The sequence below is a fragment of the Melozone crissalis genome, unplaced genomic scaffold (genome assembly GCF_028551555.1).
Source record: "Melozone crissalis strain CALT ecotype California unplaced genomic scaffold, PUWL_Pcris_2 ptg000013l_1, whole genome shotgun sequence".
In the NCBI taxonomy this organism is placed as follows: Eukaryota; Metazoa; Chordata; class Aves; order Passeriformes; family Passerellidae; genus Melozone; species Melozone crissalis.
Window position 1 is genome coordinate 47488271 of NW_026535791.1, and position 25487 is coordinate 47513757.

The following is a 25487-nucleotide window of genomic DNA, read 5'->3' on the forward strand; positions in this document are numbered from 1 at the left end:
AGATGGAAGGAAATACCTTCTTCCAAAATACAGTCAGAGATGAAACAGTAAAATTCATCTTACTGTAAAAATCCTCTTGTTGTTTTTTGGGTTTTTTGCTTGGTCTCCAGAAGGTTGCCAGTACTGTCGGTTAGTCTTTGTCCTATTTTCTGAATGACATACAGATACACATTTCTTAAAAGCATCACACATCCCAAACAAACTGAAACATGTTTGTTTGGTTTTCTTAATCCCTTAAGGTTCTCATCCCACATTTATGGAAAGATTTGAGCTAGATTTTTCTCACAAGCCCTTTGCTCTGTCTGTTGGTGACTATACTAAGCTTAGTTAAAGACATGATGAAATGTTTTCTCTTTAATTTCTGTTACTATTGCTATTTATCTTCTAAGCATAGGTAAGTTATAATGCTTGTAGCTAGTAGTGTGTAACTGTAACATGAGCTGCTATAATAGAAACTTGTTCCTGTAGAATACCAGCTTTTTGCCCTTTGAAATAGAACTTTAAATTTAAATCATCTTTCAGAAGCTGAAAACGAACACTGCCTACTTTATAGCAGTCATACTGTTCCAAAAAAGGCTATAGAAATATCCTTTTTAAGTAAAACATCAAAAGACTTTAAAAAACTCAGCATCCTGAAACAGCAGAGCACTTATCACATAAATAGAAAAGATTATACTTAGTATTATGTGTTTTAAAGTCTGCATTGATTAAGCATTTGTTTCTTGAACTGCACCAGATGAGGAAATTTTGTGGTATAGCAGTATTACTAATGAAAATCTTAAAAAAATATTGAACTGGGAGGGTTAACTTGTGTGAAAGTCACGACATAAAACAAGAGTGCATAAAATTGGAGTGGTATTGCATGATTAGTAGACCAGAACTTCGATTTGTGTTCTAATGTTGCAGCAGCCTGCCTCATAACAGTCTGGATGGCTTTCTCTTTGTACCACCAGAGAAGTTAGCAGCCCAAAGTGTCTGTTAGTTTTCATAGAATATTTAGGGATGGAAGGAACCTCTAAAGATCATCTAGTCCACCCCCTCCTGCAGTGAGGAGGGACATCTTCATGTAGATCAGGCTGCTCAGAGCCATTTCTAATCTGACCTTGAATATTTCCAGGGATGGAGCATCTACCACACCTCTGGGCTACCTGTTCCAGTGTTTCACCACTCTCATAGTAAAAAAAAAAAGTACTCTTTCTTAAATCTAGTCTAAATCTACTGTCTTTTAGTTTGAAACCATTGCCCCTTGTCCTATCCCAATAGGCCATGCTAAAATGTCTGTCCCCATCTTTCTCGTAGGCACCCTTTATGCACTAGAAGATTCTATAAGGTCATCTCTTCTCCAGGCTGGGCAACCCCAACTCTCTGAGCCTGTCTTCATAGAAGAGGTACTCGAGCCCACTGATCATCTTGGTGGCCCTCCTCTGGACCTGCTCCAACAGGTCTTTCTGTGCTGAGGGCCCCGGATCTGGATGCAGTGTTCTGGGTGGGGTCTCACCACATCAGACTCAAGGGGGAGAACACCTCTGGTGCCATTAAGTGTTGCACCAGCCTGGATCACCCTCACCTTTGACCTGCTGGCCATGCTGCTTTCGATACAGCCCAAGATGCTGTTGCATTTCTGGGCTGCAAGTAGACATTGCTGGGTCATGTCCAGGCTTTCATCTACCAATGCTCCACAGTCCTTCTCTATAGGGTTGCTCTCAATCCCTGCATCCCCCAGATGATATGGAGTTGCCCTGACCCAGGCATAGTACCTTGTACTTGGCCCTTGTGAACCTCCTCAGGTGAGCATGGGCCCAGTTCTTGAGCTTGTCCTTGTCCCTCTGGATGACAACCCCTCCTTCAGTTTTGTCAGCCATAATTTGGTGTCATGTGTAGACTTGCTGAGGATGTGCTCAATTCCCCCATCTGTGTCACTGATGAAGACATTAAACAGTGCTGATCCCAGTATGGACTCCACTTGCCTCTGATCTCTGTCTAGACACTGAGCCATTGATCAATGTCCAAATACCCTCTGGATGTGACATCGAGCCAATTCCTCATCCACTGAGTAATCTATCCATCAAATCCATATCTGGTCAATGTAGAAAGAAGGAAGGGTGTTGTGAGGGACTGTGTACAGACAACATCTGTATCCTTTCCCTTATCCACAGTTGTAGTCACTCCATCAAGTTGTTCAGGTAAGACTTGCATTTGGTGAAGCCACGTTCTCACATAACCATTAGCAATTTTATTCCTATTTGATATTTTCCAAAGTCTTGTGTTTTGTTTCTTCTTGCAGCTTTTGACATTGTGTGCCTCAAATCATGAATCTGTATTAGTCTGAACAGTGGGCAGCTGTGACTGTGAGGTGACTTTGGCTTTCAAGAAAGGAAGAAAAATGTGAGCTGGAAAATTGCCGTCACTTCCCTCATTGTGCTTGGCAGCCCCTTCTTTTGAGGGCATCCCCACCAGTCTTGTACAATAAACACTTGTGCTACACCTTCTTGCTGAAGTGGAGCTTAGAGAGCTGGAAAAACCTACAACCATCAGATATTGAATCACTAAGAATCTGGACTGCAAGCAAAACATAAGTGGGTCTTGCTCAGGAGATGCAACCTTTTTGTTTAACACTATTCCTTTTCCTTAAATATTGAGTTTACATTTGAAGCAGTCCTGCTTGCTTATTTCACCTGAGCAGACTCATTCCTGTGACAGACATCATGAAAACTTTGGATGAGAAATTTTATTACTAACATCTTTTTATACATTGTTAGATAAACACACAAAGATTTTGTTTTTGTTGAATGGTAAAATGCTGTACTGACTCCTTAGCAGGAAAGATGTATTTCTGGGTGTTTCTAACATATATTCTCCTTTATTTCTCTGTCGGCCTTTTTAAAAGACTCCTAAGCCACTTACAAGACAAAAAAAGTGTTTAAGCTCTGTGCTCTATTGGAGCTGTGCAGAAATTCGTTACCACTAAACTATTCTTGAGGTTTCCTGTTTTCAGTTGTTCTGCAATGCGAGATACAAGGTGCTGGTGTGTAGCTGCAGCTGTATTAGAGATTGGCTTATCAGATCTCTTGTGGGGCCAGGAGAGGCCAACCTTGCCTGGCAGCTGTCACAGGCATTTGGCTGCAGGAACAAACTCCAGCCCTCACACCTCTGTGCCTGTAAACAGTGGCTGGCCACACCAAGGGGACAGGGTCTGAGGCGTGTAGGCAGCAAGGTCAAATTAGTACAGCTTTAAACTGCTGGTTAATTATGAGTGATCCTTCACCTTTTTTGGAGATATACCACCTGATTATGTTAACAAGAAATGTAATCTAAAAGCCCCATCCTTTGTGTGCCTGTAGAAGGAGACTGTGGCAGGGCTTCCTGCCTGGGTGCACGGCCTGTAGCACCTCTGGTGCCATTGTTGTTGCACCAGCCTGGATCACCCTCACCCTTTCTTTTATAATTATGCCTTTCTGGTTGTTTTTTTTACCCCTAAGTGACTTGAAAGGAAACCAAGCATTTTTTGTGCTTTAGAACAAATGTCTCAGTGCTGCCAGGAAAGCTTATGGCATCTACTGAGCCTGCCTTTGAGTCACTCCTGCATTATGGCTGGGGCTATCCCTCAGCTGATTGATAAATCTGTCCAGCTTGGGTGGATGGGTAGACCTAAACCAGGATCTCAAAAGAAGTGGAGAAAAGAAATTTAGGGAATAGCTAAAGCTGTAATAGCTTTGTGGATGTTTCTGATATCTTAAAAGTGTTTTAATTTTTCTTATTACTTTTATATGCTAGTTAATGACAAAGAAGAAAATGGTTGTCTCTGAAAATTAATCCCATATGTAGAACTAAGTATTAAACCTTTTTTTCCTGCATCATGTGCAGTCAGCTTGATATTCTATCTAATTCTGTACTTATACTTTTGCTAATATTTAAATTATTCCAAGGCAGTTTTAATGCCTTTTTTATAGTTCTTGATGAGCTGAATTTTACTTCTTTCAATATTTTCAGTGTGCATTTCTGGACTTGAGCTTATTGCTGTCAGTTTTTCCTTTTCATGGAAAGGAACAGGGTGAGGGGACACAGAAAACGTCTAGAGCTTTTTATTTCACTTTTTTAAACAGATTATTTTTTTAACCAGTTCTTTGGTAAATGCTAAATTGTGAGAGTAGGTTGCAAATTGTGGGATCTCAGCCTCTCAGGGCTGAGGGGCAGAGTGACCAAGACCACCCCTGGGGGGCTCGGGAGTCCTGGAATGTTGCCAGAAATGTCTGGTGGCTGGACTTTGATCCCACAGGGGAGACGACATCGGTATGAGGATAGGAGGATTGCACTGGGGTGAATGGTGAAGGGATAAGTTAATTGGAGTGTGAGATACAGGGTTTAAGATTTCTGTACAGGGGGGTCTAGAGAAGTAAGATGGAGGAATTGGGGCGTGCCCTTTTTCTTCTTCTTCTTCTTGGCCTCCATCTTCTGTGGTGATGTTGGCACTTTGGGATTGGACCTTACTAAAAGTGTACTGGTTAATAAGGGTGAAAGGTATTGGAGAAAAATGATAAATATTGTATATGTAACTCCAAGTATAAAGATAAGTGACCGCTCAGTGTGTGCCCATGGCTGACTGCTGAGCAGAACTCTGTCAGGCCAAGAGAAAATCTTTTAGATAAGCATTTAATAAACACCGAGACCGAGAAAAGATCCGAAGTCCCTTCTCGTCCTTTGGAGCGCGGGCGGCCCAAGGCCACCTCGGGCCTTCCCAGACCATCTAAACAGCCGAAAATCCGACAGCAAATTGTAATAGAACATTCCTCCTTTGCAGTGGATGAATTTATTTACATCTTTGTTCACATTTATTTTTTACAGCCTTCCACTCATCTTTGTTTTCAGCTTTGGAAAACTGACCCCCTAAAATACAGACAGCAGCATCTATTGATTGTGACTGTGTCTTCAGTTTGCACATCAAAGTAAATTAGATAATAATTACTTGCACTTACTCAGCTATCACTTTTAGTTCTGTAATCAATGCATCCTAATGAGACCTAATAGTGAAATCCCCCAAATTAATTGTCAAGCTTGTACTAAAACAGTCAACTATTTTAGGTTGCCTGGATGTGGGGGGTGTTTTTGCTCAGGTATGGGTTTGACACCTCAGAACCACATAGCTGGGTGATGAATGCTTGTTGACTACATCTATTTAGTTAACTTCCTTTAAAAAAGAGAGAGAGTAGTCTGATGCAGTGACCTCTTTCCAAAGAAATGTGTCTCTTGGGATGAGTTGACACACATTATATGAAGTATTAAAGTGTTAAGCAGTTAGACAAAGTGGTCTTTATGTGTTCCATCTCTGTTTGTCCAAGCACCAGCAAATAGCTCAAGTAACAAAGCATGCAAAGGGTTTTACTAGTTAAAACAAAGGTTATAATTATAACAACTGGTAATAATTTGGGTCAGTTTGTTTTCGCTTTTTAAACTTCTGCGTTTTGAGATTTTCTTGTAGCAATCATTAGAAATATGTCTTCCTTGGTTTAGGTTATCTTTGGCCTTTGAATGAAGGAGGTGATATTTTCCTGTTTCTACTGGAGATAGCTAAAATATATCCAAAAGGTGTATTCTTTTTCACAAGTGTTTATTTGAATTCACATTACTGGTTCTTTTTAATACCTTCTGAATTCTGTATTTGTGTTAGTGTTTTACTAGTCCTGAAGAACCGAACAAAACAATTTCAAATGTAAAGATGTGGTTTTTTAAAATCTTTCTGTATGTCAAAACTGTTCATCTAGGCTGATGTAAAAAAACTAACCACACACTGACTCATGCAACAAAGAAAAAACTGTAGGTGAAAACAAAACTTCAAATTTCCTGAAACTGTAGGCAGGTTTACCAGAGATTGCATTATCATAAACAAGAAAGCTTCAGATTTAGAGTGCACTTAGATAAAGTGATCTAACAGAAGTTATTAATTGCAGAATACAATAAGCATATCCAGGTACTATGAAACAAGTCTGTATGAACACAGCCTTTTAAAAATTTATTTTCTGCAACTATGTTACTTTAGAGGACCAGATATTGCCTATTTGCCATAGCTTATGAACAGTTAAACAGTTGTGCACTAGATAACTGGCTTGTCAGCAACAGATGCTGCATGGTTCAAAACACATTTTGATTTTTCAGAGTTTGGGGACAGGAGGAAAGGTTGTTCAGCCTTCAAATCTTAGAAAAAAACATGATATATCATTAGGTAGTTTGCTATTCTTCCCATGTAATTAACTAAATATCATGTAGTAATTCTGTTTTACTTAATATTGTATAGCAATTAGATGGTTTATGTCCATCAGTGTCATGTAAAAGCCTCTGTATCAATTCTGTCCCTTTCTTTCCGTGTGTCTTAAGAAGACATCCAGTTCCAGAACAGTCTCTTATATCAATTGGCACTGCCTATTATTAGAATTTTTGCTTGTTCCCTTGGTGAGGGATTACATTTCAAGCATTACTGTCAATCATTTTTCAGTGATGTTCCTTTTTGCAAAACAAATTGTGAACAAGGAGAGCAACTGCTTCCTTTCTCACTACATGTTTACCTTCTGTTAGTACTGTCCTAACTAACCCTGACATAACTGTGAGCCTTCTTCTTGAGGCCAAGAAAAGATGCTGCCTTTCTACCCACTGGACTAGGGCATTAAACCAGATGGAGTGTTGACTTGTGTCAGTCTATAGGAGAAGACTGCAGTTTGGTTGGTTTGCTAAGATAAGAGTCCTTTCCTATTGGTCATTGAGGGAGAAATAGATTAGTCCTATATGGGGAGGGGGAGAGAGAGGATTGGAATCCAGCCTGGTAAAAAGAGAATGGGATCTGCATAACAATTCTTTGTATTTTGGTATTTAAAATGACACCAACTGAATAAGTCTTTCACATGAAGAATCACTAGTAGATTTACAAGGTTGTTGGAGCAAATTCTCTTAAGTTCCTCTATCTTTAAATTTCCATCATCTCAAATATTACTTTTATGGTTCAGTTTTAGGAAGGCTTCAAAATGGCATAGGTGTTTTTTTGTTTAGTTTGTTTTTCCTGTCATTGCTAAGTTGTTGGATTGTTGATAGTTTATTGAACCTTTTCCTTTCTGGACTTTCTTCTTATAAAGTCATACAGAAGCTACAGTCATAGATATTCCACCAATGTCTGCATTTATTCTGCCCTATGGTTAGTTAATGTTCTTCACTTGTCTGAGCAGACTTTCAGTACAGCCACAACTGTCTTGCCTTTGGCTGAGTTTTTGTTCATTGCCTCCTTGGCTGAACAGTTTTTCAGTTTTACGCTCTCTCCCAAGGATAATTTTCTGTAGAAAAATTTTCATGTGTGCTTCTGCAGTAGGGCAGCTTCCATTGAAGACAGGACTCCTTTCCTAACAAAACCTAAGCTGAAGGGAAGTAACTAAGTGGTTGAAAATACATGAGCTCAATCTAACCTATATTAGTTTTAACGTTTCAGCAAAAATACAATGTTGGCAAAATAAATTAGTTTTTTTGAGACTGATAGCAGTGAATGAATTACTGGATTAAAAGGAGTTGGAGTTGTGTATTGGTATTGCAAGAATTAACCTTTGAAGGTCTGGGTTGTGGAGTTCTGTTTGCTCTCATTTTATGTGGTGTCTTCATTTTCAGTTTTTTTTTATTTTTTTTATTTTTGAGGTTGGAAGTTGGATTGCCATAGAAGTAAATGACCACTTGATGTGGTAAGGTAAAAGCCAGGGTCACGTGAAACAATATTCTGTGGAGGAAAGACTGTTGCAGTTCCTTGCAGACCTGTATTATATCCATATTCCAAAGCTTTTCAGTGGTGTTTTCAGTGTGGAATGTTGTTTTGTTAGGTAGGAGAAGACAACTCAGTATTTCAGTGCTTGGACTTTTGAGCTTTTTGGGAAGGAACTTTCCAAAATGGTGTACATTTTTAGCAGTAACAGATTTTCATTTTCTTGATGTGAAGGAAACTTATGTTGCCATTAAAATCTTTGGGAACTGTGGTATGTTTTATTTTGCAGTGCGTGAGCAGTACACTGAAGAAATTTCATGCTTTCAGTCTGTGTCAAGTTTTTGCAGTACTCTCAGATGCTTTGGGAGGCTGTGTTATTGTGTTTTCTTTTCATTTTCCCCCAGATCTCGTTATATTGTCTGCTTATAATCTTGTATTTGGCACATGGCTGTGTTGCAGAAGCATTTCAAAGCTATTACCTCTACAGCCTCCCTTCTGGGAAACAAATATGTCCTTATTTACATACTAGGAAATCTTAGCTCTGCAGATGTCACAGGAAGAGCCATATTGAGAGCGTGGTGCTGGAAACACCAAGGTTGTGGGTTCAATCCCTGTATGGGCCTTTCACTTCAGAGTTGGACTTGATGATCCTTGTGGGTCCCTTCCAGCTCAGAACATTCTGTGATACTCTCCTTGATGGATACAGTCTAATGATGTAATTATAAGAAAATAATTTGAAGAACTTTAATGTATTTCCCCACATTAAAAACAAAGAAAATAAAACAAAACAAGCAGACAACCCCAAAACACAAAACAAAATTTGCAGTTACATTATGCATTTTGACTCTAAATCCTGTCTCCACTTGGGAAGGAGAGCTTGTGCCACTAAGCATTTAGAAAAACCTGGAGACTATTTTACTGAAAGGGGTTATGTGTGAGCATGATGCTCAGGAAACCTGGCTTCTCTATTCCAGAATACTTCTACCAAAATTGCATCAAGCAAGGGGTCTGCTTGTGAAATGACAGCATTTCTCAGGCATAGTGACAGTTTTACATGTCTAAACTAATGGGAATTTAAGAAATCGAGTAGGTTTGAGCACCCTGTCCTGGGTAGTTTCAGAGGACTACAGTTGATGTTGTCAGCCCTGGTAAATAGTTTCTTCCTGTACTTCTGTCCTTGCCCAACACCATGGGGAAATACTTGATGACTCTTACAAAAGGGCTCAATTCAAATTGTTTTTTTCTTTAGAGATATAGAAGAGTTTAATAGTTTTCCACTAGTCACTACTCAAATATTATTCCTAATATGGGGTTTTTATTATTAATATGCTGTAATATTGATAATTTTAACTTGCTTGTATTGTGAAAATAACCTTTTTTAGAAGGGGAGCCTATGTAGTGGCAGCAGCATCAACCAACGGCACTGATGATGTCCTATTTCTTCATGTTCTCCATGTCCCCAGGAATAGTAAGAATTGACCATTTTACAATTGCTGAGATAAAATAAACCAACCTAAATTGGAGAGATAGATTATATTGACAACACCAGCCTCCAGAATATGTTTGATTGCAGTCCCCTGTGGCTACATCAACTTATCGACCTGTAGGCTCTCTGTCCATTTTATGTCAGTCAGAAAGCAGGGCAGTTTATTGGAGACTGAGGTCCAAAGTTCAGACTCTTCTCTATCATTGTCAGATGGCATTATTATTTTAAGGGGAAAAAATGGTTGAATGGTTACGGACTTATTTCTTGTAAAACTATCAGTTCCTCTGCATAAATCACAGCTTGTTTGAGCTGTAAGGATTGTGCTTCTCAGCTATTCAAAGCATCATAGCTCCTTTTTAAATTTGTCTTGGGGACCTCAGCAATGCAAATGCATATTTGAATAATGTTTTAATTGTTGTATTTTCTTTCTGGTTTTTGATTGGTAAATGAAAACTTAAACCTGTTCAACTCAGCTTCAGATGTTCAAAAATCATGTCCTGCCTTGGTCATGAGGGGTAAATTTGCCAGCAAATGGAGAACACAGCTTTTTGCTATCAAATAGTTTAGCAATTGTAGCTCAGGCCAATATGAAGTTCTCTTGGAAACAAAATTCATAAGAGGCAGCTATTAATTTATAATAGGGTCCACTATTATGTTTTATGATTATAGCTTAAATAAGTAAAGCACTTATTTTTCCTAGAGTAGATAAGCTAGGTTGTCTGGCATGCGGTTTTCACAGTTTGTACTGTAGCTAAAGGGGAAAGTGTGTGTGTGTGTTTGTGTGTATATTTACAGACTGCAGAAGGAACCTTTTGGAATATAGGTGATGTAATTTACATGCTGAACAGAATTTCTGAATGAAGTTTGGTTTTTAATTACCTTTCTGTAGCATAAACTGCTAGGTATCAGAAGATAGGGTTGTGGACTTCCAAGACCTAGGCAACAAAGTCAAATATTACAGAAGTCTTTGGACATTAATAGTTTGAGGTACTTTTGCACCTTTTTCTACTAATCTGTAGTTCAGATGAAATCTACAAGTTTTATTTAAAAAACCCCAGATTGGACACATTAATTTTCAAATATGTTCTCAACTCCTACTCCCTCTGTCTTCCTCCATTCCCTCTCTCCCAACCTGCACAGCAGCAATTACAACATTTTAGGTGACTTCTCAGAATTTAGAAGGTAAAATCAACATGTCTTGGTTGGCATTATAACATATTTGAATGTCATTGGTACTAGTATTGAACTTTTTCCTTGCACGCTATTGTGCTGCCTCGCATTGTTCCTGGTAATTGCAGGGGTGCGTAGGAAAACGTGGAGGCATGCAGCTGTCTTTGTGCAGCTGACAAATAGCTTTGAAAAATATCATTGTTCTTACAGGGAAGTGAGAGAAAGACAACTCATTCAGTCTTAATGGAACTCTGGATATGTTTCAGGTAGGGAAGAAGTGAAATCCAGTGGGTGCTCTTTTCCACCCTGCTGACTAATGCCTGGTGCAGGACTGTGCTGAGCTGGGATCTTCCTGGGAGCAAAGGGGGAGTGAAGACTCTTAAAGGCAGTTTTGTGCTGCCTGCAGCACAGGCTTGCTAAAGACAGTACCCTCTTATTGATGGTAGATTTCCCTGCTGGGTTACATTGCTTCTTGAATTATTTCTTAACTTTCTACTAAATAAAGATGGACAACTTTGTTTAAATGCAGAAAACTTATATGTGTTAGATTAGTATGAGGATGCAGAACTAGTGCAGAGGGAAAATGCATTTTTCAAATCTGCTATTTTATTTTTTTTCTCAGATCAGAACTTGGAGTGCCACATGTGGGATACTTTTATAATGCTATATGAAAAAATTAAACAGATTTTATAAATAAGCTTCTGTTAATATATATCCATGTAATATTTTATATACATTTGGAAGACGTGAATGTAATACATTATGACTAGAATTTACTGTCAAGATGTTGCCATATTTTAGTGGCTGAAAAACGAAGAAAAGTCATTATGATTTCCCTTATTTTTAAGAGGGTTTTCCCTGTATGACATTCTCATTTTCCCCTAGCCTTTTTCCTACTTATTTCAGAAGAATCCAAAGGAAAAAAGAGTAAGAATTATATGACAAAGTTTATGAGGATAATGTTTTATTATTTTGTTGCAGAAGGACTCCATGAAAGATGACAGAAGAAGTTATTGTTATTGCAAAGTGGGATTACACTGCACAGCAGGACCAAGAACTTGACATCAAGAAAAATGAGCGTCTTTGGCTATTAGATGATTCTAAGACATGGTGGAGGGTAAGAAACGCGGCCAACAAAACGGGATATGTGCCATCAAATTATGTGGAGCGAAAAAACAGCTTGAAGAAAGGTTCTCTGGTTAAAAATCTAAAAGACACACTGGGTAAGTCCTTTTGTATTTTGGAATAAATTTAGTAGACTTGATGAGTTTCAGGTTAGGAATGTAATGTGGATATAAATGTTTTTTAACATGTGTGTTTGGTGTTTATGCTTAGTTTGAGGTGACATGATGGGTAGATGATTGAGGGAGGGAAGGAGGGAGGGAGAGACAGAGAGTGGGTGTGGGTGGAGAATCACGTGTAAAAATCTGCAATATGTTTCCTTCCATCACATCCAGAAGAAAAAGATGTTACTTTTGTTCCAGTTTTCAAAGGATCTGTATTTTCAGTGGCTGAAGAACTGAGTTTCATAGACAAATCAACTGCTGAATCCTCTCCTTTCACACTAACTCCTCTCACTTGAAAGATGAAGGATGTAAACTGGATTGTTCAGCATAGGTATCATAGCCAAAGCTAAATCACTCTATGAATGGGATTTTACAGCTTGGCTATATACAGTTATGTTTCTGTGGTCTGAGATGTTCTATCAACTTCCAAGTCCTTAAATATGTATTCTACTTTCAACTTGCACATCAAGTCTTCACAACAGTATCTCATACACATAAAATAATCTAGCTTTGAAAAATTTTGTGTGTATTTTAAAGAAATCTATTTGAAAGTCAAGTGAAATGGGTTTTTTTTTCTTTGATTTTTTAGACTGATTAAAAAGGGCTTTGCATAGAAAAGGTTAGAAAAGGTTACAAACACAGTGATAAATTGTTTTATGCCAGGAAGACCTACTAGTGGTATTTCAGGATGTTATGAATAAAACAGAAACAGGCACATTAAAAGTGTTTTGAGGGGTTTTCTTTTGTTTTGGTTTTTTGCCTGTGTTTTATGAAGTCTTATATAGAGAAAATTTATTCTGTTGCAGACTGCTGTACAAAATGACTCTTCAATAGAAAAATTAGGATTCAGGGATTGGACTTACTAGAAAGTTAAAAGGTTCACTTAAAAATAACATGGCAATAGCTTATGCAAGATAATCCTTTGCCAGTGTTGCTTCTAACAGGCTTTGTTTCTTAGGCATTCCTTCATTACCATGTCTTCCACTGCTGAGTTGCCATAAAGCACATGGAAATTGGGGACTAGAGGATGGGTGGCAGGCAAACAAGGTTACCATAAAATTTACCATGGTAATATTTAGAACCACAGTCCTTTCTACAGATACTCTTAGAACATACTGATTATAGTGCCAGGAAATGTGATTATGCCTTTTTAAAGATTAAAGTCCCAGTTATGACATTAAGCTCCTTTTATATAGATTTATGTTGTTTAAAACATAAATATAATGTATGTATTTTGTCTGAAAAGTACCTTAGGAAAGGATTGCAGTCCTTTGTAATAATATTTCAAGTGTTCATGTAAAATGGGGGCAATATTTGCTTGATGCAAACACATTTTTATTTATGTCCAACAGAAATCTCTTTAAGTGAAGGAATAGAGGTGTGTCCTAGCCTATGTGTGTATTTATTTTCAGTCTTAGCAAAACTGCACGGTGCAGGGTGCTTCCCCTCACTCTAGAGGTGAGTGATGAAAAGCTGTGGGAAAAAAGCTTGGTGGTTTCATGGCTGAACCATCCCTAGGTGTCACACCTCCCAAGCCTCAGCCCTTTGTGCACACCTGCATGGGGTTTTAAGTTCTGAAGTACTGTTATGACAAGTATGCTTCAGAACAGACAGACAACATTCCTTGATCCCTTTCTAATGGTTTTCTCTGTGTGTTTGTTCAGCTGAGGCAGAAAGTGCCTTATGATGGGACCTGGTCTTTGTGTGCTGTGTCCACACTTACCTGGTGAGCATCCAGAGTGTGAAGCACCTCTCATGCTCTTTTAAGTTCATATACCCTGTGACAGTGAGAAACTGTCTAAGGCATACCTTACTCACAAATGGATTCAGAATATTCTTAATATCCATCCAAAGGAGCTGGTGCTTAAGAGTATTCTTTTTTAAAAGTTTAGCTGCTGTGAACTCCTTACCATAATGAAACATATATGTGCTGTGTACCGTGTATCTGTACAACGTTTTTTACCTTTCCTGAATCAGTGTCCTCAACTAAACTATAGTATTTAAGCCTTTCCTGTCTTGCTGTACAGTAATTTCCCATTCAGAACAAGCAGAGCATGTGTCCTTCCTTAGAGGACCCATTGTTTTGAGAGGCCATCAAAAATGCACTCCTTTTTAAACAAAGGCTTGCAAATTGCAAGACTGACACTTCCTCTGGTGAAACAGCTTTTGAAAGTTTTGCTTCACCCAGTGAAGCAAATTCTTAAGTTCTCTTTATACAAATATGTCTAATGTATCACTATGTCTGCCTCTCCAAGGATCACAAGAAAATTCTCATTAAAATACCTCCTAACCCACCTACCCAGTTGGGAATGGTGATCATGAGTATTAATCCTTAAACCAAATCTGTTTCCAACTTTGATCTTGAAGCTACTGCCAAAATATCAGGTACTGAACTTAAAGAAAAACCCCAACAAAATGTCGCTTAATAGTCTGTCAATAATTAATCATGAATCTTGTGAAGCCTCAGGAGAGAAACAGCAGACTCATAGCTGCTTCCTGTGACGTACCTACACCCCCCCTTTTCATACTTGTGTCACTCAAGCAAATGGTTGTTCCCATGGAGATGCACTTTCCCCTGCCTCTTTCTTAATAGATTACATTTCCTTGTGTTAAAAAGAATTCATCTGAAAGCATCGTTATCATGCAAATGATGTCATCGTGTGTTGTGTATGTGATTACCTGTAGCTATCTGCCACTCTTGTGCTTATCCACCGTAATTACTGGTGCTTGAATTATATTTTTATATTCAATAAATATGAAAAGTGCCAGCCATAGCTCAAATTGTGGCAGACCCTGTAGGAGCTATAACTATTTAATTAATAGTTCCCCTCGTTTGCTGTTGAAGATGCATCATCTGAATAGTTGTTCATCTTTGGCAGTCTGTTTTCTAATGAAACTTTATGCCAGCAGTTATGTTGGTGTCTTGTACACAAAAGCTTATAATCTCATCAGAGAATTAAATCATGCCTATTTGATGCTAAAAACTAATTTTTCCTGAACTGTTGACTGTCATTAATAATATCTCAACCCTTGAATATTTTATTAATAGAGTCCTATCAGCTTTACAGTTTTTGGCTCAGGGTTGATGGAAGATTGATGGACATATGGTTACCTAGAACACGCAGCTTGATGTTTTGAAATATCAGCCCATTCTTAGCAATGTCTTAAGGCTTTCTTGAACTTCCATTTTATTTTGGCATTTAAAAAAAAAAATAATTAAAATGTGTTCGGAGAAGCTTTCCTAAATGTGTTGGGTGCTTATTAAAACACTGATTAATGCTTGTTTAGCATATGTTCTTTAAATCAGTTCCTTGTGGACTGAAAAACAGCTCACCCAAAATCTCAAATGACCCCCAGTACTTTCTGAAGAGATACTTTAGAATCATCCTACGCCTTTTCACAAAACAATAGCCTTTTCTACACCATTCACTTTGCCTTTCTAAGGGCTTGCTCTATTCTGTTGTATCTTCTTTTAGTCCTGACATCAGGGAATTTTCTGTGGCTTTTAACTTTCCTTAAATTACTCGGAGAAACTTTAAATCTTGTAATTCTTTGATTGATGGATGTCTGGTTTTGTCATTTTTCTGTTTGATATATACTACTTGTGTCTTCTTAAATCTCTTTCTTGAGTGAGGTCTAATGAATACTCAGCTACAATGGCCTAGTTTTAATTATGGAAATACAGTGTATAGGCCACCTATTGAGTATTTTAAATGATTCATCTTCTCATTCCCTTTTTTGTCTTGACTGAGTGATACTGCAAGTAAAATGTTAATGGAAATTTGGCCATTTCAAATTGCTGTCTTCTGTTTGCTCATATTGAATGAAATTTGGTAATTATAACTATTCTTAAGGCAAAAGCCAGCTTCTATGCCTGTGATTAAAATTTCATCTTCATTCATTATAATGAAGCTTAAAATAGTTTCCTTTTACAGTATTTCTTTTGCAGGGAGGGTATTTTCTATACATTTTGAATAAGTCTTACTAAGCAAGAGACCTCCAGCATGCATCTTTTAAACTGTAATTTTCTGTAATATAATTCTTCCCATGTGCTGGGGGGTGGAAAGGAATTCCCGTATCCATTTGGTTGGAGTGGGTGTTTGCCAGCACCACCCCCAGAGCTGCCTCTGAGTGCAACTCCGCGGGTTTCCCCGTCTGCAGCAAAGATGATCTATGCCTGCTGGCTCATCTCTGTCATGCCAAACAGAAACCTTATCTCAAGGAAGCCAAAATAATTGAGAAGTCAGTTGTTTGTATACTCAAAATAAAACTTCTACATTTTTTCCATCCCTTTGCAAGTCATTTTCCTGGCAGCAGCACAACTCCCCAGGCAGCAGCGTGCCATTAGTGACTGAAGCGTGTGATCCAACAGCAGGGTGCCATTTTCATGGGAATCCATGATTTTCTGAATGTTTTTGCTGGTTTTGCTGCTTTTGCTTCACAACCAGCACTGCAGATAGGCTTTTCTTTCAGGTTTCTGGTCTTGTTCCCTTTAGTGAGCAACTACGTAAGAAACCTTGAGGACACTTCTGCTCTGCTCTTGGTGTGGGTTTTTGGACAGATGCCCTGCAAAAGAAAAAGGTTTAATAAAATGTGTATTGAAAAAGAGATTGGACACCAAGAATACAGAAGAGGTATTTGCAGATCTGTAGAAACAATAGAAACAGATGAGCTTTGGTAGTGATGGCAAGTGACAGTAACCTTGATAGCATTTCACAGACATGTTTGAGTTGCAGGAGAGTCTTTTTAAATGGCTCCTTTATCGGGCTTCTGGAACCCAATAAAGGGTTCTGGAAGTCTGCAAAACTTTTCAGTAACTTTTCACTCAGTATACTAGATTTGGAAAGTAAGAATTGCCAAGTGAGACATAATGTAGAGAAGCCAGTTCTTGCTTGCGTCAGTGTTCCTAGCAGGTTGTTTCACAAGTGTTATGAGCATCCAGAAGTATTTCCTGTGTTTGTCAACCCCTGTGGTGTGTGTCTACCTGGGTCACTCTGTACATCTGCAGGAGTCCCTGAATGCCATATATACTGGTGCTTCCAGGAATCAACAGTTTTATATCTCTCTCCTCTCCCCAGTTATTGTTATGAAAATGCTAGGTTTTTTTCAAGTTTATAACTTCATATTTTCCCATTTGAGGGCTACTTAGTGCTACTTTCTCAGTGCTTATTTGGAAATTGACAGGGAAGTTAGCCCTTTTTTGTTTGCAGAGTCACTGCCTAGTAAGAAGCAGAAATGAGGAATTGCTCATTCTTTAATGCAATGGTTTTTTAGCAATGGAAAAACAGTTCCTCATTACTGATAGTTAAGAGACTTGGTGAACTTCTGCTTTACATATAAATATTTTAACTCAGATTTAAACAATTACCATCATAGTTCTGTATAACATGGTTATGAAATCTCATTCTCCAGTTAAGTTATCAACCTTTAAGTTCTGGTGTGTGTGTGTTATTGCCCTTTATTTTTTTTCCCTTTTTTGGTTTGATTTTGAGGACTTTTAAAAATATCTTAGTGATCCAATTTTGGGAGCTCTGATATGATATGTGTGGCACATTTAACTGTATAAGGTGGTATTTTGACATTCATCAGATAGCTTCTAAATCTTGTTTTAAGTATTGAAATTTGATTACTAAAGTCTTTCATTGGTGAAAGTTACTTATGACTCTAACGTTGCCTGTTTTAGCTGAATATTTTCCAGTTCTTCCGCACTTAATTTTTAAGAGTGTGTAATCATAAGAAGTATGCACAGTATTTTTGGCACAGTCAGAGCACCAAGTTGAGTCTTCAGTACTGTTTGCTTGATTAATTTGTTTCTGTATCAGTGACCTGTCTGGGCCTCATCTGCAAGATTACAGAAAACACATTAAATTTGTAATAGACCCAAGTACCAGTTTGAAAATATTTCTATTCATTCTTAATTAGTTATTTCCAATTACAGTCCTCTATGGACACCCTAAGGGCATAAAATTTGCTACAGAATGAAAGAATTGTGGAAATAAAAATAAGTATGGTATCACTGTGTAATAAGTGTATTGTTGTATAGCACAGCCTCTTAAGCCTTATACAACTCATATTAATAAAAACAGGTCAACCTTACAAGACAAAGTTGTTTTAATCTCTCTAGAACTCCAAGCTTCCAATGTTTTTGGCCTTCCTTGTCACAGACCTGTAAGGAATGCTAGTCTTTCCATTCACAACCATTAATAAAGTTGATTTTAAAAAAGAAATAACTTCTTCAAGTATATATCTACTTGTCAAATTATTTATCACATATAAAAATTCCTAAGAAAGAATTGTATGAAGTTTTTGTTTAGCCCAACATCTCTAGCTGAAATTGGTGATAAAATCAATTCTCCTTGTAAGAATTCAGTAAAAATAAAAGTATTTTTTCTGTGTCACTTATTGCTGTTTTGAAGCTTTCTAGCTTGTGGGGATGACAGTAGTGGCATGTCTGTTGTGCTTCTTGGAGGGTTGGATGAAAGTAAGTCATCTCTTTTTGCACTTTAAAGGAGTTGGCACACAGGACTTTAGGTTCAAATTTAGGGAGAGGAAGTAGTGGAAGTGTTTATATACAGCACAAATTCTTGCTCAATTTCCTAGAATCCTAGAATAGCTCATTTCATGGTTGATTTTGTTTAACAGCAGCACTTTCTCTGCTGTGCTTCATCCTGCTTTGTAGTAGCGTTGCTCAGAGTAAGCATGTTTGTTTGTGAGACAGTGTGGCAACGGTGGTGACTCTTCACCAGTGATGAAATAGAGGAGAACATGGTTTTGTGGTAGTGAGAGAAGTGATGGGAATTCCTTTTAGGTGTGATGTCTTTAGTTTCGGGGAAAAATAAGCCGGAACAATTGCATTTCTTCCATGTTCACAGTAATAATAGATTATTGTGGTTACATAGATTGCTGAGAAGGGAGGAATGGGAGATGTTCACAATGATTTTAGGCACAGGGAAGAGATTTCTTCTAGATTCCCATCTAGAGCATGTGGAGATAGGTGCTGGCAGTGCTGATGCCACTGGAGTGGTAGCAGATGATTTGTATAATATGTAATTGAAATACTTTGCTGTTTCTGGAAATATATCTGCCTCACAATCATCATTAAAATCTGGACTTGATTAAAGTAGTAATTTTCACTTTATTGGTGATCTTTGAAGGTATCGAGACATACCCAATAGCAATCGTTTTGCATATGGAAAATGACATAAGAACACTGACAGGGTAGTCTCTGTCTTCTGACTATCAATTAGATACATAATTGCAAAAAAATACATTCATTTTGAATTAGTGTTACTATAAAATGTTTAAATATTTATTTAGAATGCAAAACAAACTCATGAATTTATGGTTTTGGACCTGTTGTACACCCACAAACATTTAACGAATTTTGATAAGCATATCAACTGTGTGCACTGAAAGACACATTAAAAGAATCCAAGTCTCTGCTTGGTGGAACTGAAATGAGACTTTCTAAAAGATACTGTGTTGTAATTTCTAAAGAAACATCTGCTTGAGAAGGAAAAATCTGAAGTTGCAGAGCAGACTAATGCAAAACCAACAAACAAACAAAACCACAACAAAAATCCCCAATGAAAATTGAACACAAACTTCATGCCTTTTAAAGAGCTGAAAGCACAGCATTGCGGTGAATATTCTGGAGAACCCATGGTACAGAATAATGCTTCTTTTATTGCTTGATAAGAGTTTCTCTGCTGGATGTATGCACCAGGCCCTTTATTTGCTCCAAAGTGAAAAGCCAAATGCAGCAGTGAATGCGGAACCTGAAGCTTGTTGCAGTGCTAGCTTGTAATGATTCATAAGTTTTCTTTTCTCAGTTTACAATTGTATATATTGTATTCTGTTGAAGTTTTAGCTTTATTGGGGTAGATTATTTATTGGGGTAGATCATTTAAAGGATATGCTGCTTCAAGAATAGCAAAGAAAAATATAATGGAAACCATGATGTGTTCTACCTTTCAGCAGATTTTTCTACTGTGACAGTTGCAGTAAAATGTTGCAAGGCTGAAGGCATAAAGAAATCCTCCTATTTTTCATCTATATTGAGTAAATAAATTTGTTCATTGTATTAGAAGTTTTATCTAATAGGCATACTTTTTCCCCCTTTCCCATGCAGAATGTCTGTGTGCTTGTAGGTACATTGGCATTTACAGATCAAAGAACGAGCCTTTATTTTATTCATAATTATGTGTGAAAAGATAAAAGGATCACGTTAACTTAGTGTGGCTGTGTGTATTGATGTCTTTGGTATTATTTCCCTCAATTGTCACCTTGGAGGACCCTTGGTTTCGCCCCTTTCTGAGCCAGTTATGTTTCAACCTGTAATGTCTGGACTTAGAGCAAGCCCAAAAATTAGCTCCCAAGGTAGTTTCACAGTTCACAATTAAAGAGAGTGACTCCATTGCCTGTAGCTCCTCCTACGCCCTGTTCCAGCTGTGGAGGCAGTCTTACTTTCTTAGCATTAAAAGTTTATGTTTGAACCCTCAACTCTTTTGATGTTTCGTTTTTTTACGTAGAATAAAATACTTAAAGCATTCTGCTAATTTTGTCTCTTCTTCTGAACCAGTAGAAATAGAGTGTGGGTTTTTCCCAAGGACTATCTTGTACTGTATTCATTGCACAGTGTTCCCCTCTGTCTTCCTTTCCCTCAGGTTCCTGGGAGAACTGAAGTTGGCTGAGGCAGTAGAACTGGGGCTGCAGTGAGGGTCACTGCATTGTACCTATCTGCCTGGGTTGGACTTATTCCATAAGCACATGTTTATAGAGGAACATGTATTTGTGTGCTCTGCATACTGCCATCCCCTTTGGCTTCATGTCCTAGCACGTGAAGGTGGAAGCAGAGAGCAGAAGCAGATGACAGTAGCTGAGGCATTAGAGATACTGTGTGCCTTGTTTGGTGGGTGAAGCTGGGTCACCCTTCTAAAGACCAAGCTAAGGTAACTGGCAAAAATCAATAGCCTCTGTATATGCTCTGACGGACACCATTTTCCAAGGAATTACAGTGACTCAAAGGACAAGAGATTTTTCAATACACAGGTGACAGTGGCTGGTCCTTCTCCCACCTTAGAATCATTGGGGAATTCTTCTCCTTCAGATGTGGCTATTTCCTTCAATATGCAACCCTAAGTAATTCTTTGGTTTTACTGGACGGATCTCTTTTTTTGGGTGTTTGTGTCCTTGTGGTGTCTTGAGGTTTAATATTTCAGGGTATATTTTAAATATTGTTTCTTTTTCTCTACGTGTTTCCTCTTGGGTTCCATTGCTTTCTGTTTCTCAGGTTTTTCGAAGACCATGGCACGTTCTCATACCATGCAAATAGAATTTGTAAATTAGCATTCACACTAAAAGAAAACTAGGGTTTGTCTTAGAATGTGTAAGGAAAGGTTTCCTTCCATTTTCTGAGTCTCAAAAGTGTTTTGTTTTGTGGAGTCTGTCCATAAATCAGGAATTGACATGCGTGGAGTGTATGTAGATAAAGCACAAAGCTGCAGTGCTGGAGAGAATGCTCATCTCTCTTGTTTTAAGGAGAAAGGTTCCAGCACAGATGGCTTTTTTTGAGAGTTGCTTCAGTGATGAATGTGATTGTTTACTGACAAGTTATTTTTGTGATCACAGGAAGTTCATTTGGACAGACACCTGTCTGAATGTATGGTCAGCTTGGACAGGTGGACATTTAAGGTTGCTCTTTCTAATAGATGACTATTCGTCGCTGTATTTTGCACTAGAAATTGATTTAGGAATTAGGCTGTAGACTGTCTAAATTGTATGCAGTCATTGCCATAATGCCTGTTTGCAGTCTTTGGAATTTTGTAAATTAAAGGACACGGAAAGTGAAAGAAAACAGAAAGGAAAAATGTATTTTGATGTGGTGGAAAAGTCATTCTTCTTGTATATGGGCTCTACCACTTTCCTAACCAACCTTTAAGATATTTTATCAATTGTTCATTCAGGAAATTGTTCTTCAGAACAGAACATAAATGTATTACTTAATTATTACTCTATAGCTATTGAGTTTTTAAATGTACGGAAGAAATTGTTCTGGTTTGTGTGTGAATCCTGGGGTTTTGTGTTTTAGCTGTGAGGACTAAACCTCAGAGGTGGGCTGTTTTCTTAAGTGAGCCATTTCATCCTGTTACCTCCCCTTCAGAGATGGAGAGGCCTGATCTTGTGTATGTAATTGCAAATAACCTGAGAGCCCTTGATTAACGAAGCCACGTGCATTGAACTTCAGAGAGGAAGTCAGTACAGAAAAGATGATACTTAGTTTGCTTTCCCCTTCCTAAAAGGAGTTTGTGAGAAAACTACAGTATCAATGACAGGCTTCTGAGGAATTTTGAGATTTTTAAAGAGAAACTGTAATGAACATCTTGTATTTTCTTGTAACACTTATTTGATGTTGGGAAACCTTAGTATGGTACAACATGGGCACTCTGGCCTTATGGTAGAATTAGTAAGGCTTTACATCCTGCTTGGTGTTGGTATGTATCAACTGGAGTAAAACACTGTAAGCTCCAAGGGTAGATGACTGTTGTACTTTCAGGAGGGTCTGTCTCGGGCTTTTTGATGCTGAGATACCGTCCTTTAGTCAGTATTTGAATCATTGTCTTCTAAAGCATTTCTTTGAGTTGAGGTGCTGTATAATTGCTGCTTTGTAGTTTCTCTGTTCAGGTTTAGGCTTGGTGATCCAAACTTCAGCCTCTATATGTTACATCTTTGCTTTTCAGATACAGAATTAAGAGTAAATTTGAGCGTACAAGAAGTGAAATGACTTAAGTTAGAACTATAGTTACATGAATCTAAAATAGAATAATTCCATCTTGGTTATTTGGAAGGGTCTTTAACTTGGAGAGTTGTCATCTTGCATTCAGGATAGTCTACTTTGTACCTTGCTGTATTTTTTTCCCCCAATTTCTTTTTAATTAGGTGGGTTAGTGTTAGGAAGTCAAGTTTGTATCCTGAGCTGTCATGTGCACCTCTTTCACTTCATATAAAGGTGAGATAGCTAAATATAAATCATCTTTCCACCAAGTGCTGGAAGGGGAGAGGGAACAGCAGCTGTGACATACTTCCTGAGGGACAGGAACATGCATTGAGGTAGACAGTTTGGAGCATCTCATGCCTATGAGTGTTTTATTTTGTCAATATCCTCTGTTAGTGTTTGTGAAGGAGAGGCAAAACAGTGTTGCTTTTCTCCTCTACACCAAGGGAACAGAAAGCAATGGGAAGTCCTACATGGATACTGTGCCTTCTCCAAACACTTTATAGATATGTTCTTAGAATTACAGGGCTGCCTTAGATTTAAAGTGTTTGTGCATATATTCTCTTATCAGGACATCTTTCAAAGTCAAGATAGCATCATTTATAAGATTAAAAATTAGGTGGAAATGTTTTAATTTGTGTTTGAAAGCAGGGACTGCCTATTTAAAACAAGCAAGTTTCAATTTAAATATGTAGAGGGAAATTGGTAGATCTTGAGAAACCCCATTCATTTTATATGCCTTCCATTTGAGACCAAGCCTGCTGTTTTCCTGTTATATAGAGGATTTTAAACCCTAAGACCATTTAAATTTGCCTAATGAATCTTCCACTTCACCTTGCCACTGAGGCAGTTTATGTAAGCCTGCAGATTGTGCATTTGTCTCTGTTCACATATGTCCCTATATTACATCTGTATAATTTTAAGCTTTTGTTCTGAGAAGCTTTGGGTACAGAAAACTCAGTACCTGCTACTGGAATTTGAGTGTACCTTTCATAATCACAAATAGGCATGTGTAGCACAGTGAAAATTACAGGAATTAATGCAGTAGTTGTTCTCAAAATAGTTGTTGAGTTGATTTCTTTGCAGAAGCCTCCTGACTGAATAGTGTTTGATGCATGGAAAACTTTTTGTGTATTTGAAAAGCAGTGATAAAGCAGCCTGGTTGTCGAAATGTCAGTTTCACTTTGACATTTAGAGAAGAGTTTCCATTTTCTGATTTGTTCTAGTGTGCCTTTTTTTCAATTGAGCTTCTTAGAGAAGATACAAAAAGTCATTAATTGAGCTGTAAAGCTTTATTTCTGTATTACAGATGCAGTTGAAGGTTTCTGGAATTTATAGCAGTGTCCTTTAAAGAGTGCTGTTGATGGATATGTTGCTTGTAAAACACTGACTATCCCATATGGATCTTAGCCTTTGAACATTTTCTTGGAAACTGGACGTGTAGGTGGAGGGGGAGAAGAAGAAGTGGGAAGTTGCAGTCTGAAAATGTGCAGAAATGTTTGGTTTTTCTTTCTGTGTAACAGAGGAAGCTTTGGTCTGCTGAATTCGTTAGTACTAAAGAAGCAAAGACTAGTTAATTTGAAATTATAAAAGTAATAATAAATAACAAAACTACATGAATGTCTGATTTGAATATTCCACTTGACAAGAAGTTGTGTTTAGCTCTGCATTGAGTGGATGAATTACTTAATTTACATTGCATTGTGGTGGGTTTTTTCCTGAAGAATTTCCTGAAAAGTTAATTGCCTCTTTCTTAATGCAATTTTTAGTTTATTTCAAAACAGACACTGTACACTTTGCACTCTTATTAAATGTATGCATAAATATGCAATATAATTCATTACTGTAATATTCAGAGATGAATAACTTATTTGTTAAACAAGAAAGGATCATTGTTTTTAACTGCATCTGTGTGAAGTCAGATGGAATTTCAGTTTTGTTAGAATACACAAGAAAAATAGTTTTAGTTATCTTAAAAAATGCCTAAAAATGTTGGAGAAATATTGCTTCTAAGTTAAAAATTAATTTTGAGAAATGTGGTTGTTTCTGTTACATCTAACAGAAAACACTAGATTAGGAAATTGAATGAAAATTTCTGGTTGCCTTGACTTTGAAGATTTTTAAAATAAGGAGAGCTGTTCTATAAAATGGGATTTAATGTTTAGGGATACTAAAACATATATCAATTTCAGCTGAAATTTATTTCTTAACTTTTTATAGAACTCTGAAATTAGCAGCAATTATGTTAAATTTTTTTTCTCTGGGTATTTATACTGGGAGTTCTCCTAGTTGATTTGACTTCCTCAAATTTATCAGCCTGAAACTTGTTTATCTTGAATCTCTCAGCTCTTTAATGGAAGTTGTTTTCAGATATTATAATAAGGTTAAATTTTTCAGCACCCTGGAGTGCTTTGTTTCAGTTTGAATTGTAAATAACAAAACCCATTGCAATTAAAAAATGGTTAAAATGAAAATATTTCCATTAAAATTGTACTGTGCTCATGTTCTTTGTCCGGCTTCTATAATTTTATGGGATTCTTTGGGGGTATTTTATAGCTATAAAGGAAGTAGTACTGTTAAAAGCATTTTACTCTAGAGTGAGGGTGGCTGAGTTAAAATGCATTAAAATTAGTGTGAAGAATTTTGCAAGTAATTGCTTTGTTGTTTTGGAGGGGTTTGTTGCATTTGCTTTTTTGTTGTTGTTGGTTTTGGGGGTTTTTTTGGTTTTTTTTTAATTCAGATAGTAATGATCAGTAATATTTTGAAAAATTGAGTTACTGGTTAATTCATATTTCCCATGAAAGATTTTTTCTTTAAATTATTTTTTTCCCATAAATGAATTTTAAAATATTCATGTGAAGTTTAAATTTAAAGCCCATGCTTTGACAGCCTGTGTGAGAGTTGTGCATGTACATGTGTCCTATTCAGCTCTATTATCAGTTTTTGTGGTTTTATTAGATGATACAGCATATTTTAATTTTTTGAGAGAAAAGCTTGTGTTTTTAAATAGACTGTGAAAGACAGTACCTGTTTGATGCACTATTT

At 37.4% G+C, this 25487-nt stretch overlaps 1 protein-coding gene across 2 annotated transcripts in view; it reads left to right on the top strand.

The window, feature by feature from the left end:
* The window catches only part of NCK2 (NCK adaptor protein 2), an 84919-nt gene that overhangs the window by 42118 nt on the left and 17314 nt on the right, over window positions 1-25487 (top strand). For both annotated transcript variants that reach the window (XM_054271809.1, XM_054271810.1), the window contains one exon: window positions 11364-11605. In XM_054271809.1, coding sequence (XP_054127784.1) covers window positions 11380-11605 — 226 coding nt within the window. In that variant the 5' untranslated portion in view covers window positions 11364-11379. The remainder of the gene's footprint in view (window positions 1-11363; window positions 11606-25487) is intronic.